This window comes from Neolamprologus brichardi, chromosome 12, assembly GCF_056152115.1.
Source record: "Neolamprologus brichardi isolate AB-2024 chromosome 12, ASM5615211v1, whole genome shotgun sequence".
In the NCBI taxonomy this organism is placed as follows: Eukaryota; Metazoa; Chordata; class Actinopteri; order Cichliformes; family Cichlidae; genus Neolamprologus; species Neolamprologus brichardi.
The window spans coordinates 35,677,782-35,697,636 of record NC_142115.1 but is presented as its reverse complement, the minus strand read 5'-3'; the positions used below and the strand labels follow the sequence as shown (position 1 = coordinate 35,697,636).

At 43.7% G+C, this 19,855-nt stretch overlaps 1 protein-coding gene across 3 annotated transcripts in view; it reads left to right on the top strand.

Annotated features, from left to right (window-relative positions):
* Window positions 1–19,855, top strand: part of wdfy3 (WD repeat and FYVE domain containing 3) — a 119,884-nt gene that overhangs the window by 73,929 nt on the left and 26,100 nt on the right. For 2 of the 3 annotated variants that reach the window (XM_087849484.1, XM_087849482.1), the window contains exons 22-40: window positions 1,455–1,686; window positions 1,877–2,037; window positions 3,700–3,811; window positions 3,896–4,086; window positions 4,881–5,033; window positions 5,340–5,413; window positions 5,564–5,725; window positions 5,814–5,908; window positions 6,042–6,162; window positions 7,685–7,902; window positions 10,134–10,330; window positions 11,119–11,253; window positions 11,820–11,999; window positions 12,423–12,656; window positions 12,754–12,853; window positions 14,753–14,913; window positions 16,280–16,509; window positions 18,429–18,538; window positions 19,168–19,350. In XM_087849484.1, coding sequence (XP_087705610.1) covers window positions 1,455–1,686; window positions 1,877–2,037; window positions 3,700–3,811; window positions 3,896–4,086; window positions 4,881–5,033; window positions 5,340–5,413; window positions 5,564–5,725; window positions 5,814–5,908; window positions 6,042–6,162; window positions 7,685–7,902; window positions 10,134–10,330; window positions 11,119–11,253; window positions 11,820–11,999; window positions 12,423–12,656; window positions 12,754–12,853; window positions 14,753–14,913; window positions 16,280–16,509; window positions 18,429–18,538; window positions 19,168–19,350 — 3,049 coding nt within the window. The remainder of the gene's footprint in view (window positions 1–1,454; window positions 1,687–1,876; window positions 2,038–3,699; window positions 3,812–3,895; window positions 4,087–4,880; window positions 5,034–5,339; window positions 5,414–5,563; window positions 5,726–5,813; window positions 5,909–6,041; window positions 6,163–7,684; window positions 7,903–10,133; window positions 10,331–11,118; window positions 11,254–11,819; window positions 12,000–12,422; window positions 12,657–12,753; window positions 12,854–14,752; window positions 14,914–16,279; window positions 16,510–18,428; window positions 18,539–19,167; window positions 19,351–19,855) is intronic. The other variant, XM_087849483.1, reaches the window with a different exon arrangement.

Here is a 19,855-nt window from a genome sequence, read left to right as displayed (position 1 = left end):
GATTTAAAAATCTGATATTCCAAAATATCGACCGATTTATTTTTTCTTTCAGACATGTGAGACAAATTTCCCGAACATTCGTCATGTGTAGTTATTTACTCTACCGTATGTTCTTTACTGAAATCAGTCGCACTTTAGTCTTGAGTGTTGGGCGGCCGGAGGCAGAGACAGATTCTCCATCTGCTCTGGTGCCATAAGTTAAAAAAAAAGATGCACCATTTTTCCATCCATCCTGCTGTTTATCCACGGCCAGGTCACAGGGCGGCAGCCTATCGGAGAAGCCCAGACCTTCCACAGTTTAGCAAGCCCCAGGCTGTCCTGTGTACGCCCCAGGTCCTCCTCCATGTAGGACATGCCCAGTAATCAATACCTCACCCAGGAGGTGCCTGGGAGTCTTTCTAACCAGTTGCCTGAACTGCCCCAACTGGCTTCTTTTGATGTTGATGAATATCAGGTCTATTCTGGGTCACCCTGTCTTTAAGGCTGAGTCCAGCCGCCCTTCAGAGACTTCTGATTTCTGCCACTTGTATCCGCTGTCTAATTCTTCCAGTCGTTACCCAGAGCTCATGACCACAGATGAGAGTACGGATGTAAATCGACAGCTTCACTTTCACGCTCAACTGTCTCTTCACCACAGCGAACCGGTGCAGCATCCGCATCACTGCAGACGCTGCAGCAATCAATCTGCCAGTCTCCCGTTCAACTGTCCCCTCCCCTCGTGAACGAGACCCCGAGATACCTCCTCCTCTGCTTAGTTTAGCGCTGTTAGCAGTAAGCTAAATAATCTTAACGATTTCAATCTGCTTGTTTTCACTGAGCCTGTGACGTGTTTTGAACATAAACGCACATCTGAGCTGTTAAAATCCAGGAGCTGATAGGTCAACTCGATTATTTATCAGCTCCATCCATCCATTTAAGTCATCACTGATGTAAATAGGTAACGCACGCATATTTAATTAGCCTGCTTCCCCAAAGAAAGGGACACAAAAGGAGTTATCAGAGCAAACGATCAACTCATCAGTCTCTGACTCACACTGACAAAAGACAAACTCAGGAGTAAATCATGTCTGTCTGTGCACTGAGCCAGCAGAGAATATTAAATGATAAAATCATCTTTGATCTATGATGTTTTTAAGTTCTGTTCCCTGAAATATAGACTTGATGATTATTTAATCCTCTCAGAGGGGACAGCATACGGGACCGGTTCACAATTAAGTGGGTTCAAACTTCAGCTGTGCATATAATTGAAATGAGTTTGTGTATCTCACATGCTCTGAAGCTCTGTTGTGATCGGAGCCAATAAACAAGTCAAATGTAAGTCATTTCTCTTTGTAGTCTCTGAAGTTTGTGGCGTGCTACCGTCTGCATTTGAATGTGTCAGCTCAGGCCTATTTCTGCATATCTTATAGAAATCCCTCTTTTGAGTCATTACCTTCACCTTTCCTCTTCTCCAGCTTCACTACATCCACAGCGCTCCAGGCGGCTCCAGCTCCACCAACCCTCCTGTCGTCAGTACTGTTTATGGGTACATAGGGACACCCCCTGCCCAGCGCCAGCTCTCCAGCCTGGTGTGGCGTCTTGGGCCTACCCACTTCCTGGAGGAGTTCCTACCTGCCGCCAGCGTCGCTGCCATTTATGAGCTTGGACCCAACTACGTGGGCAGCTTTCAGGCCGTCTACCTCCCCTGTGAGTGGACCACCAGACCTCAACTTAGTCTGCAGACCTGCTTTTAACCAGGCTCTAAATCCTTGCTCTACTTTAGTTTTATTCTGTCATTTAACCACCTTGCATCACTTCTTTTCTTCCAGCATTCATCCACACATGGCTCCTCCTTTTTTTACTCACTTTTTACCTTCTCCATTTTCCCTTCCTGCAGGTAAGGACTCCAAGGCGGAGGTAGCGCCGGCCTCTCCGGTGGTGCTTGTGCCAGAGGAGAAGGTGTCTTTCAGTCTGTATGCGCTCTCTGTGTTGACTCTCACTGTGGCCAAAATCAGGAAAAGCTACAACAAACTGGACAGCAAAGCCATCGCCAAACAGGTCAGACGCACGACTTCGCAAAGAATTAAAAATCACTGCTTTAATGTTGTTGTCACCGCAGGTTTGTCTGCTAAATCAGCGGTCCCCAACCCCCGGTACTGGTCCGTGAGTCGTTTGGTACCGGGCCGCGAAAGTTGAGGCTCAGGTCTGAAATGTATAGTTTTCAGGGTTTTTATCGGTTTTCAGGGTTATTTTGTTATCGTTTTTATCGTTAAGTCTGTTTTCTTTGGTCTTTATGAATAAATCTTCTTTTTTTGGGTACCGGTACTAGTTTTATTTTGTTGTATTTATCCGCAACACCTTAAAGGCCGGTCCGTGAAAATATTGTCGGGCATAAACCGGTCCGTGGCACAGAAAAGGTTGGAGACTGCTGCACTAAATGGAAATCTTACTGTCAGATATTCTGTCAAAGTTTCATTGAAGAATCTATTATTTCCGTTACAGTTACCTTTAAAGCGTAACTCTAAATTCAGTTGTCTATTGAAGTGTGCAGCACACTGGCTGAGATGACATCATCCTGGCTGACGTAACCGACTGAAAAAAGAAACCTGTCTTCTCCCTCTGCCACAGTGCCATGTGGTGACGTGTTTACCCTTTGCACAAGTGTAACGTTTGCAGAGAGGAAAGACTTTGAAGTTAATAAAGAATTAAATACAAGCAGAAAAACTCCAGATTGAGGTCCAAAGTGTAAACACACGCATATAAGCTGTTTTCACACATGGATTTCAGTCTATTTCAGGATTGTTAGATTGGGGCATTTTCCACAGACATCCTTTCGCAGCAGGGAATCACCTGCTTTGCATGACTTCGATGTACTCCATTACATTGGACACATGCACCCTGTCTAGGAAACTTCTAGGAAAGTATAGGGCTGCTGTGCATATCTGAAAATGGCTATGGATGTGCATTCACACACTTAACGGTCAATTTCATTTTTCAACAGAAAACTCAAGTCCATTGCATTTAAATGATGCATTTAAAGGAAGCAGCACACACAGTCCCACCACGAGTGTGAGCTCCAGATGAGCTCTGTGTTATCTCTTTCTCCACACTTGTCAAGTCATTTCCCAGCCTGCCCGTCTCTCCTGCTCCGTCTCCCGCAGCGACTCACAGGAAGTGAAGTGCAGAGAATTACAGAGGCAGCAATTCTGCAGCAGAGACCTGTCACAGAGCAGGAAGACGCTCACTCACTGTGCAGAGGGGAACGAAAATAAGTTGTTGTCCTCTCTGCAGCATTATCACTTCCCTCTTAGCAAACTAAGCATAAGTGTTTGGGTCTTTCACACCCTCTCGCTTCGCTAAACATGGGTGTCAAATAAAACTCCATAAATACACAATTATTCTAAATGCCAATGTTGCATAATGCTGTTTTTACCTTCCACGAATTAACTGAAAGAATCCAATATTTCATTTCAGCTCAATAATCAAAGCTTTTGATCAGATCTTGGCGTAAGACTGCAGCGTCTAACAGTAAAACATTCTTACTCGTAGACAAACATCCACAGCAACAAACGTTTGACTAACAAATGAGGAAATGGTGCAAAGTTGTGTGAAAGCGGCTCTGAAGAAGTAGAGTTTAAAAGTAACCGTCGAGTTGCCGTCTGCAGACATACTTGAGGTGTGTGTTTTTAATTTCTGTCATTTCTTTTCCATCTCCTTCAGCTCGCCGTGTCCTCTCATGAAAACGCCACTCCGGTAAAACTGATTCACAATGCCGCCGGTCACCTGAATGGTCCCGCACGCACCATCGGAGCTGCTGTGATTGGATATTTAGGTAAACCAAATCTGCGCGACTCCAATACCAAACGCTGTTCTCTAGTGGATGAAAACTCACTCGTTCTCTTTCTCCCTCCGTCAGGCGTTCGTGCATTCGTGCCCAAACCTGTGGCCACCAACCTGCAGTATGTGGGAGGGGCAGCGGCCATTTTGGGTCTGGTTGCCATGGCGTCAGATGTGGAGGGACTGTATGCGGCTGTCAAGGCTTTAGTGTGTGTTGTAAAAAGCAACCCGCTGGCCAGTAAGGAGATGGAGCGCATCCAAGGTTACCAGGTTAGTTATTAAAGCTTAAATTAAAAGTTTTAGTTACATTTCCAGGATAATTACTGAGTTTTTCTAAAAAATTGCCATCGAAACATTCGTAAATTGGGACGCAAGGCATTCACTTTTCACACATTTAAACACTGTAGTGTTTAGATGAATAGTGCGATTTGCACAGCATTTATTCACACACGTGGTGTGTGAATAAATGCTCTCCGTTGTACTTTAATGGTGTTGCTTCTACTTTTCTAAATTTGTTTACAAAATGCTCATTTGTCCGACTGATGGGAGAAGGAAGCGGGAGATCGACAGACGATTGCTGCGGCGGCTGCAGTGATGCGGACGCTGTACCGGTCCGTCGTGGTGACGAGAGAGCTGTGTAACAGCGAAGCTCTCAATTTAACAGTTGATCCCTGTCCCTACCCTCACCTATGGTTACGAGCTGTGGGTAGTGACCGAAAGAACAAGATCGCGGAAATGAGCTTCCTCTGAAGGGTGGCTGGCCTCTCCCTTGGAGATAGGGTGAGGAGCTCAGCCATCCGGGAGGGGTTCAGAGTAGAGCCGCTGCTCCTCCACATCAAAAGGAGCCAGTTAAGGTGGTTCAGGCATCTGACAAGGATGTATGGATGCTCATTTGTCTCCAGTTACATTTTTTTTGAATGTGTTTCTGTGTCAGACTAAGCACAGAGTACTGTTAGTGACAGCGTGATTAATGTGAATATGACCCAGCAGTGAGTTCACAGACTGAAAGCCAAGTTTAAGTCTGTACATTTGTAAATACGTATTTGTTTTGTCTTCCTCTTTAGTTGCTGGCTATGCTCCTAAAGAAGAAGCGCTCGCTGCTAAACAGCCACATCCTCCACCTCACCTTCTCTCTGGTGGGAACCGTTGACAGCGGCCACGAAACCTCCATCATCCCCAACTCCACGGCCTTCCAGGACCTACTGTGTGACTTTGAGGTGAGTGTTTACAGGGCCCATTGACCCATAATGCTTGTGAGCCAACTGAAATAAGGACATCAGTGTGCAGCTGTCAAAGAAAGCTCGCCTATTTAGCATTGATAAAAGTCTCGTTCCACTTAAACCCGTCTCGGCTAATAAAACGGAGAGTTTGCAGGTATATTTTTGCATTTGTTAAAACAGGAAAAGAAAAAGTGTTTTTTTGATGTTGAAGTGTTAAGGAACTGAGCTACTCTGTGCCAGAAGTTTGTGCTGCCAGGAATGAGTTGTGCGGCAGGGTCTGAGTCTGCTCCGTCTGCTCCTCAGGTTTGGCTGCACGCTCCCTACGAGCTCCATCTGTCTCTGTTCGAGCACTTCATTGAACTGCTGACAGAATCCAGGCAAGTGTCAGAAGGAAGTTTCCCTGAACAAGAAACAGATCACACGAAGAATAACATGAGTTTTATTTCTTTTTATTGCTGATTGGCACAATTATTTTCATTTTAACGTGAAAGCGTCTCACTGTGTGTTTTGCTGACTGTGTCGAATAGTGAGGCGGCTAAAAATGCTAAACTCCTGAGAGAGTTTCAGCTCATCCCACGACTGCTGCTCACCCTGAGAGACACCACGCTGTCCCAGCCCACTGTCGCCGCCATCAGCAACGTGCTCAGTCTGCTGCTGCAAGGCTTCCCCAACCCATACGACCTGCTGCGGTAAGAACACGCTCGCGTAGCCGCCATGTGAACGTCGGTGATGATGATCCATGCCAGTGCAGCATAAGACCGTTTGCTGTCTCCACAGGTTCGGCCAGTTCATCTCCTCCACTCTTCCCACATTTGCCGTCTGTGAGAAGTTTGTTGTCATGGAAATCAATAATGAGGAGAAGATAGACGGAGGTATGAGTGATATTAGCGTTGATCTGACTTCTTGCACCTCTCTATCCTAAATAACGTGTGGCCAAAAGCATGTGGTCAGTGCTAGACTGTTCTTCTATCCTTAATAACTATGAAACATTTTGTGCATCTGCAGGAAATGATGATGACTTTGGTGGCCTCCTATCAGCAAACCTCATTCTGCTGAGAAATCGACTGCTGGACAGCCTTCTTAAACTGCTTTTCACCACGAAAGAGAAGTGCACAGTCAATGCCCAGTAAGACACCGCTCTCCTCCAGACGTTGTTTAGATTAAAAAAATAGCAGTTAGATGCCACGTTGAACTAGAGAAGTAAAGTTATGCTTGTAGCTTAATGACTATCCACAGACTGCAGGGGTACAAACACAGATATCTGCTAATAATAATTCCTAACTAACATACTCTGATTTCACTCTGGAGCACAGAGCTCTGGGATCGTCTGTTGGTAGAATTAACTTCTCTTTAAGCCACATTATTTTAATAAATAGGCAGCAACACAAACATGGTCAGTTTAGTGATTCTGGTTAGCCTAGTTGACGCCTAACAGGCAGATACAGCTGCCTGTGTCAGCATTTACCATCTATCAAAGCTGCCATAATTCTAAAGTTATAACTTTAAACCTTAATAGCCTTAAAAAGATAAGTTTTATTTAAAAATAATAATAAATGAAATCACCCCATGCAGTTGTTGTGAAGATCAAAATTAGAATAGAATAGAATAGAATAATCCTTAAATTGTCCCACAAGGGGAAATTTGGTTGTAACAGCAGCCAAAAAGACAAATATACGAACAAACAGTACACAGGACACGGAACAGAAACATACACAATTTTTCTTACATATTTACATTAAGGACAATGGTTACTATAAACAGAGAGAACTGTACAGTTATTAAATTAAATAAAAATAATTACAGGTAAGAGGCAAACCAGGTTGTAGTGCGAATCGGTTAATTAACTTATTGCAGTTACAGCATTGATGTAAACATCTATGTTTGTTGGGAGCAGTTCAGATTGTACAGTCTGACAGCTGCAGGGAGGAAGGACCTGCAGAAACGCTCCTTCATGCATCTAGGATACAGCAGTCTGTCACTGAAGGAGCTCTGCAGTTCAGCAACAACAAATTAGCTACAGAGATTAAATCTGTGCAGTAGGCTGTTAGCATGCTTACTTATCTGTGTAAAGTTGGGTACATAAATGGTAAAAAAAGATCTGCCCCTCATTCATCACATCCTGCCTCAAAGCGCAGAGATTGCAACAATATAAACACCTTTATATGGTCTGAGCTTGGAGGCACCCCAAGTGGGCAGTTGAGGAACTGCAGTTTGCAAACCAAGCCAACTAGCACTTGGGTGTTGTTATTTGCTCCTTCTCTGTCATATCTGCTCATCCTGAAAGCTTCAAGTTAAAATGCAAACTCTCACGCTGTCCATTTATTTTGAAAACTATGAATAATCAATCATAAAAGCGCTACACAACATTATTCTTGTTCTTTGATCTTTTAAAGACTTTTATCATTAAAAAGCTATTTGGCTCTACATACAACATTTCCAGTTATTACTGGAATATGGCTCAACTTGACTCAAATAATGGCAATATGCCCAGCGGCTGACAGAGATGGAGATTATAATGACACTGGTTGATATAATTTAGCAACATAATGAGCAAGTAAAAGCAGAAATATTGACAAAGTATTTAAAATGTTGTGAAAAGAACTGATAGTAAAGTAACAGTAAACCTGCAAAACTTTTTCTCCCTGCAGGGCGTGTGAGGAGCTGGTGCGAACGCTGGGCTTTGATTGGCTCCTGAAGTTCATGGAAGAACATCTCCACTCCACCACAGTGACGGCAGCTCTGTGGATCCTGGTGGTGCTGCTGTCCAATCAGTCGATCCTCAACCGCTTCAAAGAGGGCCTGTGCGGAGGAGGCTGGCTGGACCACACCGACTCCGTCCTGACCAATAAGATCGGCACAGTGCTGGGTGAGTGCAGCAGCGTGGGTTCGCTGTCATCGCGGCACAAAATTGGAGCTGAGAGGCTGGATTTGGTTAACATTAGGCACTCGCCTTTGAGGGATGTGTGCGTGTATTAGCTCCAGACGTTCAAACCTGTAAGCACCCGCTCTCAGAACAGACACAAGTAAGAAATCGTGATTTCCAAGGTAAATACTGTATGTTGTAACATGGCTCAGCAGACGCCTCTCCTCACTCTGGCAACGCTTTCCGTCGGAGTTGGCCTTCGTTCAGCAAACAGAGAGCTGCACAGTTTGTGCGCCGAACAGCCAAGGGTTGGTTCTCTCATTTTCACCCTCCCGCTGTCCCCTGCTGCTGCATCATACCATAGTTCCTTTTGAACTCAGTGGTTTTCAACCTTCTCATTGCTCAGGCGTAAAAACCATTCGGATTCTTCAAAACTGGATTTACCAGCCTGGAATAATTTCAGATGTTGATGTTTGCTTTAATATTTCCATAATACTTCTGTCTAGAGCAGGGCGATATGGCCAAAAATATTTATCACGATATAGATTTGAAAATTTGCGATAACGATATAACTGACGATATAATTGATGCGAGACAAAATGCAACTCGACAACTTTGCTAGCGCAAAAAAACCCATCCATTTATTTTCACTTAAACAAGCAGCTGTTTTATGTGCATTAAAGCTATATAAACATTTAACAGTGCAAATGCAAATTCCTTGCTGAAAGTTTAACCAAAGACATCTCCAGTAGAAATGGGCTGACATATCCTGAGCATAACCACGTATAATGTCCACTGAAGTTAAAAAGAGGAGCTTTGCAACATTAAACTGCAGTGCGCCAAATAAAAAAGTCAAATACTTTTTCGGACCATAAGGTGCACGAGATTATAAGACACATTAAGCAAAACAAAGCAGTCAAATAAATCAAACTTTATTCAACTCAATCTTCTTGCTTCCTCCACTTCTGTACCATTGATTCATTAATGCTGTATTCTATCACAGCTGCTCTATTCCCATGTTGTTGCAGTATATTAATCACTAACCTCGTATTGTGGATGGTTTATCTCAGTTGTTCTCCTGACTGAAGTTTGGTCCGTTTACAGCATCCTGCCATGCGACTGCATTTGTCTCTAACCATCAGGAACCTTCACGTTAACTTTTATCGAGTGGAAAAGTGTTAGCGTTCATCCTCCAGCTTCACTGTTTATGCTATGCTAACATAGCTGTGTCGCTAGCGATCACGTAGCACATCATTATATACCAACTAGCTCAACTTCAGTAACCCTACAAACGCCACTGCTGTTTAGTTTCCTGTCTTCATTTATGTTGGAAGTGATAGCAGAGCTGTATGTTTGAATTTTTTCAGAAATCTCTCAGTCAGAACATGCTATATCACGCTGAGGTAACTAGCGAAACTAGCGAGCTAACTTCCGCTAACTTCCTGCTAACTTCTAACTCCGTTAAATGTAATAAATTCTGTTTTCATGGATGCCTGAATGTTAAACTTAATAGTTACACCTGGTAAAGCAGCAATGCTGATCGTTTTATTAAAGATGAAAGAATTTAGACAGTTTTTAACTCTCAGGTCTCTCTTTGGGACCTGAACGATCTGAACCAGTTCCACATCACTGAAGTGGCACCATTTTTACAAACCTATTCTGGTTCATCCGTTTCACTCAACAATCCGCTTTCTCCCTTCTCATTCTCCATTGCTGCCATGCTTTTTCGGCCATGTGCGTATGAAAACAAAGGCACTGCGCATGCCTGTTTAACCCATATTCTATTGCAATATTTCATTTTCTTATCGTTGCCTAACATTGTACCGGTATTACCGTGAACGGTATAATATGGCCCAGCCCTACTTCGGTCTTTTATTTGTATTTATTACACCCTCCTGCAAACATCCAGGTTGAGAACCATTGCTTTAGCTCTGGAAACTCCCCATTAGAGACTTGCTCTAACAGAATGAGCGCTATCAGGTAGAAGTCCTTAGTTTTATTCAGATTTGGAGTTTTTCTTTTAGTGCAACAAATCTGTTTGGCTTTGATTGATTGTGTTAGTTTAGTCCTGGATTTTTACTGCAGCCATCTCCTTCATAGCTTTGCTTGATTAAACCCAAAAGTGGGCACTACACCTGCATGTAGAGCTGCCTGTAGGTGCAGTAGTCATAGGGTGCCACCCTTTTACCTTTGTGCTTTATTTTTAACATTCACTCTCTCAACTTTCTTTTTAGGATTCAACGTGGGTCGCAGTGCCGGCGGGCGCTCCACATTGCGGGAGATCAACCGGGACGCTTGCCATTTCCCAGGATTCCCTGTTCTGCAGACACTGCTGCCCAAACACACCAACGTACCCGAACTCTACTTCCTGCTCATGGCTCTCTTCCTGCAGCAGCCTGTCATCGAGCTCCCAGACAGCCTGCAGGTACATGTTAGTATACCCAACCTTCTCTAATAATAATAACTAAACACGTTTGTTAGCCTCAGGGCTTAAAGTGGACCTATGCTGCTCGTTTCCAGCTGCAGATTTGTATTCTTCAGCACCTTCAGGTCAGAGTACAGTGTCAGTGAATTGAGGATTCTTGTTGCTGCTCAGGACTTCATTGAATTCATTGAAGAAGCACTTCAAAGTCTGAGGCCGTGTTTCTCAGACAGAAAAAGGTGGTGGAGGGTTAGATTGAGATTGTGTCTCTGGGCTGCCTTTGGAAGGCCTCGTTGTCCCCCCGGAAGAGCTTGAGGTGGGCAGGGAGAGGGAAGTCTGAGCATCTCTGCTTAGACGGTTGCCCCTTTAACCCGAACTCGGATAACCATCACAGGCTGGATGGACCGACTCTTTAGGGAACTTTGCACGATTCACAGTTCAGAATTATCCTTATTTATCTCATACTTGGCCATGGAGTACTCCCTCAGGTCATCCACTCTGCAGTTATGCATTTTATATCTTACCAGTGGGACTCAGCCAACAGTGAGAGGACCAGTGCTTTGAATCAGCCATCCCTCTGTTGCCCCACCGACCTCCTGTTCAAACAGAAGGTTTACAGAGCTAAGACAGCAGAAGCAACCACGCTGAATGAGGAAGAGCATAATGGGTTCACTTTTAAACCTGAATTTGACCTGTCAAACCAGCTAATGAATAAATACAAAAGTGGACTCGTTTAATAAGATTTACATGTATCTGTGTGACCCAAGTTACCTCAGTGTCTGTGTTTGTTCTCTCAGTTTGATCTGGACTCTATCTGGACCTTCATCTTTGGCGTGCCGGCATCCAGTGGGACGGTGGTGGCCTCCATCCATAGCGTTTGTACTGAGGCTGCTTTCCTGCTGCTGGCCATGCTGCGCAGCATGCTTAACCTGGTGAGAACCTCCAAACCTTCAGACACGTTTTGGTCATTTCCAGCTTCCTCTACAGTAGCACATGCTCTAAATAAGTGTTTTACCAATGTAGTTTCCTAAACACGAACATTAATCTGCAGCCAGTTTCACAAAGCTTGTTTTTTGTGTAGAATGTTACAGTAAAGTCTGGGAAGATTGCACAGCGATTTCTACTTGACTACAAAAAGCTTTTGGGATAATTGTTGAACCTTTTTAAGCCATTATTTGCTCGTTAAATTCAAGGCCCTTCTCATAGAAGAGCATGTTTTAACAGTTCCTAACAGCAAGCTTGAAAAGCACTCACATGTGATTATGATCAGTCTGGATTCTGTGAAGGTTTTTCTTCTAATCTCTCGTCACCTTTAGCACGCTCATCCCCTGCACTAGAAGCTTCACTAGACCGCCCGTGGGCTTAGTGTCAATAACTGCTCTGAAAAGACTTTATTTGTTTTTTGCATCAGTCTGAGATTTGAACTGTTAAACTGCTGAGATTTTAATGGAAATTCTTCTCCAGGTTTCATTGCGTTGCATCTTTTGTCTCTTTCCAGCCTTGGCAGTCAGAGGAGGAAGGTTCCTGGCTCAGGGAGTACCCAGTAACACTCATGCAGTTCTTTAGATACCTTTACCACAACGTGTCCGACCTTGCACCAATGTGGCACAGCCCAGAGTTCCTCTGTGCCCTGGCAGCCGCTGTCTTTCCCTTCAACATCAGACCGTACTCTGAAATGGTAAGTCTGTCCTTTATTTTTTCACTTAAGCAACTCGAAATAGAAATTAAATTCTGCACAAGGGAAGAACTTGCAGTGAAAATCTAATCTAGTATTGTTTCATCTTCCTCTCCACAAAAATGTAGTGTTTAATTTGCTGTGATCACACGTTCTGATTTGTAGTCCCATCAACACACAACAGATACCTGTAAATATCCCTTCAGGCTCAGTAAAACTGTAACTTATTGCCTTCTGAGCCATGGGCCCTCTTATCTTGCTCTCCAGTTTGTTTCCTCACAATAAAAGGTGTTTGGGACAGCTGCAGTGTGCTAGCCTTTGAATTAAGATGTATGGCTAAGATTTCCACAAGTCAGAGCAGCAAGAACTTGGAGGAAACAATCTGTTCATGAAAGATGATCTTGATGAAGGTCACATTCTTTGCAGGTCAGTGATTTGGACGATGAAGCGAGTTCTCCCACCGAAGAGTTCAAGGCCTTCACTGGGGACTCTGGCATGAACCGCAGCCAGTCTGAATACTGCAACGTGGGCTCCAAGACGTCGCTGACCAACCACCCGGCCAAAAAATATGTCTTTGACTTCATGAGGGTTCTGATCATGGACAACCTCTGCATGACCCCAGCCAGCAAGCAGACACCCATCATTGATATGCTGCTGGAGGTAAGAACAGAGACATGAACCCACGTTCTAGATGCATGGATAGGAAACACTCTAACATGGCTGTTGCTTACTTTTCCCTTCATGTTGGTTTTTTCAGGCTTCCCCGGAGCGCTCCACCAGGACTCAGCAGAAGGAATTTCAGTCCAACATCCTGGACAGCGTCATGGAGCATCTACTGGCTGCTGATGTCCTTCTAGGTCAGCAGACTAAAGTTTTGGTTCCTTCTCTCACCTCCAAACTAGAGGCAGGGGTGTAATGTTTCATCACTATCACTGATGGCACTTTCTCACCTATTTCCCTGGAGTCTACAGTTAGTTCGGACACCCTGCTCATTAGGTCCATTCTTATTGCTTAAATCCTGCTCTTGTACATAAGCATGCTGCAGGACAGCTTAACTCTTTCTTTGGCTTTGAACAAAACTGTGATGGAGGCATCATGAGTCAGCAAATCACAATGTGAAGGCCAGAGATCTGCAAGCACCTTCAGCAGTTTCTGTTGTGTTTAGAGCAGAGGTGGGCAATTCCAGGCCCCGAGGGCCGGTGTCCTGCAGGTTTTAGATCTCACCTTCGGTCAACACACCTGAATCACATGATTAGTTTGTTACCAGGCCTCTGGAGAACTTCGGCTGTATCCCAATTCAGGGTCTGCAGCCTTAAAGTACGCAGCCTCAACGATCCTCAAGGGCCGCGTACTTAAATACCGCTAAGACCGGAAGTGCGAGGATTGTGAAATGGGACGGCCTAGCCTCCGTTGTGCTGCCCAGGTTGCCTAGCAACCATGATACTAACAGCTGGAAACGTTTCATACAGCTTTGTTTGACAGAAATGAAGGAGAAAATCTTTTGTTCATTTGTTTGTTTGTTTCTACATGAGCTTTGATCATTCTCTGTAAGATTAAGCTCAGCTATTGAACGGCATATATTTTAAAGTAAAGGCTTTAAAACCAAGTTAGTACAAACGTCACTAATGTCACATAACTTTGCCGACATGTGGCCAACAGCAATGTTTTAATGTTCTTCGTTATTAAACATTTGCACATAAATAAGTGACATCATATTCAGTACTTACTTAAAGTTTACTCTTCGGGCGCCCCTCATCCGCCGTTTTTTTTCGGCAAAATTATCCACACCCACCGCCGCGCTATGCATTCTGGGATATGTTGGGCCACGAAGTCTACACCGCCACATCCTTAAAATTCAGGGAAATGAAGGACACATTTGAGGGCCGCATTTCGAGCAGCCTTCGAATTGGGACAGCCTTCGTCGCGTCGCGGTGACGTAATCGGCTTTAAAATGCGGCCTTTAAGGTTGCAGACCCTGAATTGGGATACAGCCTTCAAGACATGTTGAGGAGCTAATTTAGCCATTTAAATCAGCTGTGTTGGTTCAAGGACACATCTAAAACCTGCAGGGACACCGGCCCCCGACGCCTGGAGTTGTCCACCCCTGGTTTAGAGTATCGTCCTGCATCTATCTGAGGAAGAAAAGAAAATCTGTGCGCTTCAAAAAATGTGAGACAGCAAAAATCATCTCACTTACCTTTCTTTGTTTCCTTAGTAGAACACAAAATAATCAATAAAGCCCATATTCCTGTCACACTGTTCTGCTACATCTCAAAGGTAATATCTGTTTACAGAGACGTGAGATGCTTAGTTTTGTTCAATCATGTAATGCATTTTTAAAAAGCTGCTGTTTTTACACTCGAACAGTTTCTACTGTAATGAGGGGGAAACGCTTGCAGCGTGAGGCCGTCTGTTTCAGAGACCTCCTTACTCCTGGAAATACAGACCAGCGCGACGCCCGCTCACGTCCTGTGTATTCACCAGGCATGCACTTCCTCTATTCTCGTATGCGACCAATCAGAAGTCACACAGACTTTGAACTGCGTAGCTGGCAGGTGTAGCCAGGTTTTCAGTTACACCTCCATCAGGCAGTGTCAGTGAGCTCATAGTTAATAAAAACGAAGGGTGAAAAAATGTTAACTGAAATAATAAAAACCAGAGAACCTTCTTAAACTCTTTTATTTTTCTTATTTTGGTTGTATTCACATCATAATCTGTAAACCCTCTAACAGATGTGTGACTGACTCTCTCTCCAGGCGAAGATGCCTCGTTGCCCCTCAGCAGCGGGGGCAGTTATCAGATTTTGGTCAACAACGTCTTCTACTTCACCCAGCGGGTGGTGGACAAGCTATGGCAGGGCATGTTCAACAAGGACTCCAAGCTGGTGGTGGACTTCATCGTGCAGCTCATTGGACAGGTACAAGCAAAATGACCTCGGGCTATTTTTGGTCAGCTGATGGTCCAAAATGGACAGATTCACCCAAATAAATCCAGCGTTTTCAGATGTTATACAAACGAAACGTCTCTGTCTGTCTAAGGCAGCGTACGTCCTCCCTTTATGTCCTCACATTGTGTAGCTGGAGGCACTAGTATTTTGTCTGGTTTGTACATTTAATAGTCAATTGTTGGGAGCAGCCTGCATTGTCAGACTGACATTTTCCTGAAGAGGCCGGAGGCAGAGAGACGGCGTCTGTGACGCCTGAACTGGAATAAGAAAGAAAACAGTCCTTCTTAGTGGTCTTGCAGGAGCAAATCAGATAGACGGGGTCCTGCAGGCCTCATTTTGGTAGGAGATGGGCACAAAATCAGATTTGGCTGCTGAGGTGTGTTTCTTATATTTGCTGCTTATTAGATTCAGTTTCTTTGTTTTGTTATTCTAAATAAGGGTTGCAGTGGTACTCCATGCGTATGCTTACATGGAAATGCTTTTAGCAACGTAGTAAAAAGAGTCGTGCGTGGACTTTGTCTTCCCTTTTTGTGCGGTGGTTTGTGTACACATTGCTGTGCAGCTGAGAAGATAAGCAGATTATTTTCAGTAATTCATTTTTCGAGCCATAATGCAGTCCCTGAATCCTGGAAATATCCCTCAGTGGATTCGATGGCCGTCTATCTCATCCTGAGGCGCACAGTTTGCAACTGGAATATATTTGTTATTAATTTCGTCAGTCGTTTTGAAATGTACCCACTGTTTACTCAGTTTTCTTTGGAGAAACTCCAGCTGGAGTTGCTCCTGAAAGTGGTCGATTAAAAGGAAAAGATGTGTGATGGGTGGCACGGTGTGGTACTTCCTGCAGGTGTGTGAGTGAACAGCAGGTGCTCCGGTTTATTCCAACAGTCCCAAATGTGTTTGTCTGGAAGACTAGAAAAGAGGTTTTCTATGTGAATAATATTCTTTTTCAATTTTTAAGACTTTTTCTGTTTCAGGCTTAAAACTGGTTTTCTCCAAGTTTTGCTTTAACACAAAACAGGAAGCTCCAAAATCTGGAGCTTCCTGTTAGAGCACACTTGAGTATGAACAGTCAGAGTATTGATTTAAAGTCTAAACATGTTTATAAATATGTAAATATAAGACTTTTCAAATAAGGCCCTTTGAGGCCCTTAAGCAGCATTCCAATACTAAAGCTACGTTCACAATCCTGCATTCCTACCTCAGTTTAGCCCCGTTACAAACACAAATCTCCTCCTGCAGAAATATTTCCTCAGCAGCTTTATTCACATGCACTTCACAGCATTAAACAGCCGTAACTGCTTCTCGCTTGTTTTCCTCCCGCTCCAAATTCCAGTCTAAGAGGCGTTCGCAGGGACTTTCTCTCGACACCATCTACCACTGTCTGAACCGGACGGTGCTCTACCAGCTCTGCCGACCCCACAAGACGGTCGCACAGCAGGTGGCCCTGCTGGACGCCCTGCGGGTCCTGACCGTCAACCGCAACCTGGTGCTCGGGCCAGGCAACCACGACCAGGACTTTGTGGCCTGCCTAGCTCACTGCTTCATCTGCCTGCACAGCGGGAGGTACGTTCTTTACATGAAGGCTGCTGTAGGCTTCTTACTTTGATTAATAGCAGCAGACTATAGAAGTGCATCTATCACACCAGCAGGTGCTGTGTGTGTAGACACTCTGATATTGGTCATACGTTGAACTAAATGTTCTTTCCTGTATTATTCTTTCAATATGCATTAGGCTGAGTAATAATATACTTCAGTGGTAAATCCTGTAAAGAAAAAGGTCAAAAGTAATAATATTCTTGGGTTGTAAACACACACATAGATGAGATGCATTAAGACGTGTTAATGAAGGGCTTTAGTGAAATGTTGCTTTGCCAGTTTGTTGCGCTGATTGCTTTATTTGTGCTGCCGTAGCTCTTAAAGCTGTGCTGGTTGTGGCCACTGTACACAGATGGTACTTTATTTGGATACTTTGATTTAAAAGCTGGTTTTTGTTTTAAATAAACTGTAAAAAAGGAGTGTTTAGCATGTTTTCAGAATCACACTTAACCCGTTAAGACCTACCATAGAACCAAGTCCGCCAGAGCTTATATTATATTTTTACATGCTGTGGAGCCATTTTTGGGAGCATTTCAAGTTGATATACATCAATACAACCATTATAGCCCAGATTTTAATAATATGTCTGCATTAAGTGCATAGTAATTACATAAATTGCAAAAAAGTGCAATAAACTACAAAAAAATTGAAAATCGTTTTTGTTTTTTAACATATATTTCTAGTTAGAGAAATTTAAGAGGCTTATCCCTCAAAACTGTAAATACAAAAAAGTTGCACAAAATAGTTTCCCACCGCAGGAAATTTATTTTGAGTGTCTTCATAGTTTTATTTTTGAAATACACCAATTTTTATACACTGCAGGAAAAACGAAAATAAATATTATAGTGCAAATTTGCAAAAAAGCAGCATATGCATCAAAATAAACTATTTCCAGCAGTGCAATATGAGTCCTAAGCATCCCAGAAACCACACAGAAAGTCAGAAAGTCAAAGATAACTTTTAAAAACACCAGTATAGGCTCATGAGGCCCTGATGGTAAAAAAATCTACATTTCCGCGAAAATGACGTCACTTCCGGTTTCGGGCAGGTCATGGCGGACATGCGATAGTTCGCGCTAACGTCTATTCCAACTTAGGAAGTGTTACGAACAGCTGATCGGATCGGCAAAGCGTGTTTCTGGAATATTATGTTTTTGTTGCTGCAAGTGCTTTTTATGCAGCTTTTGCAAAGTTATATGTGGAAGCAAACAAAAAAATTATTGCGCTAGCTTACGTGGTTGCAGATCTACCGGGATTTAAAAATAGTTACGCAAAACAGAGCATGCTGCTCTGACCGGTTTTAAAGGGTTAAAGGTGTTCAACAGATTTCATAGTGCAGAAGAGCTCTGGATTGTCCACATGTCCTGATAAAACAGAAGAGCTGAATTATGCATGGGATAAATAATCAACAAACACATTTTCTACGGTTATGTCACAAACTTCTGTTTGCAAAGGACAATGACGTAAAGGGTTAGAAAACACAAATTCTGCACAGAAGACAGAAGAAAAGTTTGCATCGTGTGTTTATTTTGTTCACTGTTTTGCCTTCTTGTAGTTAAACTCTGTGAGATTATCTGAGTCTCACCTCCTTATGTTTATTTTCTGAAACCTGGACTTTGTCAGGTTTGCTCACATACTGGTGGATTGTGATAGCAGGGGATGTCTCTGGTTCTGGGGAAAAAACATTTTTTTCCTCACACAGCAGCAGGTGTGGACACACTGGATGTCCAGCCATGTGGTGAACACAGCCTTCTCTAACATGGCGCTGTGTTTGACTGCAGAAATCAGACCTGTTTGCCACGGAGAAGCCAAATAATCAAACCCTCCTCTCAGTTCTCTGCAGGGCAGCATGATACTTAGCTCCTGCGTGTGTGTGTTTGTGTGCAGCAGTGTGGACGGCTTCGGTTTGGAGGCGGAGGCCAGGATGACGACCTGGCACGTCATGATGCCCACGGAGAACGAGTCTGACACCACGCACAGTCACGACGTCAGCGAGGGTGAGACAGATTCGTGCGTTTAAGTGTGTTTGACCGGGTGCAGAACCGCTCTGACCCTGATGACCTCTGCCCAGATACTGTTGTCACTTTCTTGTGACACATCCTCAATATAACAGAATAAATTCAGTTTATTTACACTTTATAAATCGTTTAGGCCCAGCTATGATTAACAGTGATATGGAGTACTTAAATGACAAGCAAAACAGATGATCATGAACAGTTAAAGAGACACAATAGAAATAAGAGGATACGAGAAGTGCAAAAATAACCTGAGTGGTTTAGAGATCTGTCTGAAAGAGCGACGTCTCCTGCAGTTGTTTTACCATCAATCAGTCCCCTCACTCCTAATTTTAAAGTCCAATGAGTTTCTTCTTGTCTTAGAAACACTCGTCTTCATATCAGCTGTGAAAATAACCCAGAAAGTCGCTGAGGTGTAACACTTGTATTTTTGTATGTTGTGGTGCGGCGTGTGTTTAGATGTTCTGTTCTTGTGGAGGAGGTGAATGTGGCTGAATTACAGACAGAGATGGAGGGAGAGCTTAATGAATATTTTATGTGTTGCAAAGGAATTTTACAACTGCTCTGCACAAAAACAGACAGGAAAACTCATGATTGTGGTTCCTCCGCAGGGCGACAGCTCCTGCTGAAGGCGGTGAACCGCGTGTGGACGGAGCTGATGCACAGCAAGCGCCAGATGCTGGAGGACATCTTCAAAGTGTCTCTGCCCTGCAACGACAGAGGACACGTGGACATCGCCACAGCCCGTCCCGCTTTGGAAGAGCCGGCCCTGAAGAGCTGGCAGAACCACCTGGGTGAGGAACACTGTGAAAAACACAAGCAGAGGCCGAAGCACGCAGTCTTTCTGCTCCCTACTTTAGCTCAGTTTTTGTTTTTCTCTGCTTTGAGTAGCTGAGTGTTGCTCATGCAACCTTGAGATAACTAGGTCTCTTTTTGTTTGACAAAATAAAGTCACCCCACGGCCCTGCAGACAGAGCCTGTTATTTTCTGATCTGCTCTTTTTGGCTAAGCTTGCTTATGTAAGCAGATTGGTAAAGTTTTGACTCGGTCTGCTGATCCAGGCTCTTTGGCAGCCAACCAGATGTTGTTTGAATTTGTAGAAAAGGCCCTAAGATGTTTTTCCTTTGCTAAGCACTTGTGAAATATCTGTTGTAGAAGGAGCATTATTTTTGAGAGAAGATATGATTAAACTAAAATTTGTAAATACTTGTTCTGTCCCTCAAACAAACTCTTTACCTTCTGTGTTAGTTAAATCTTGGAGACATCCAAGTAAGTTGGGAAAAGCTGAACTTCGGCATC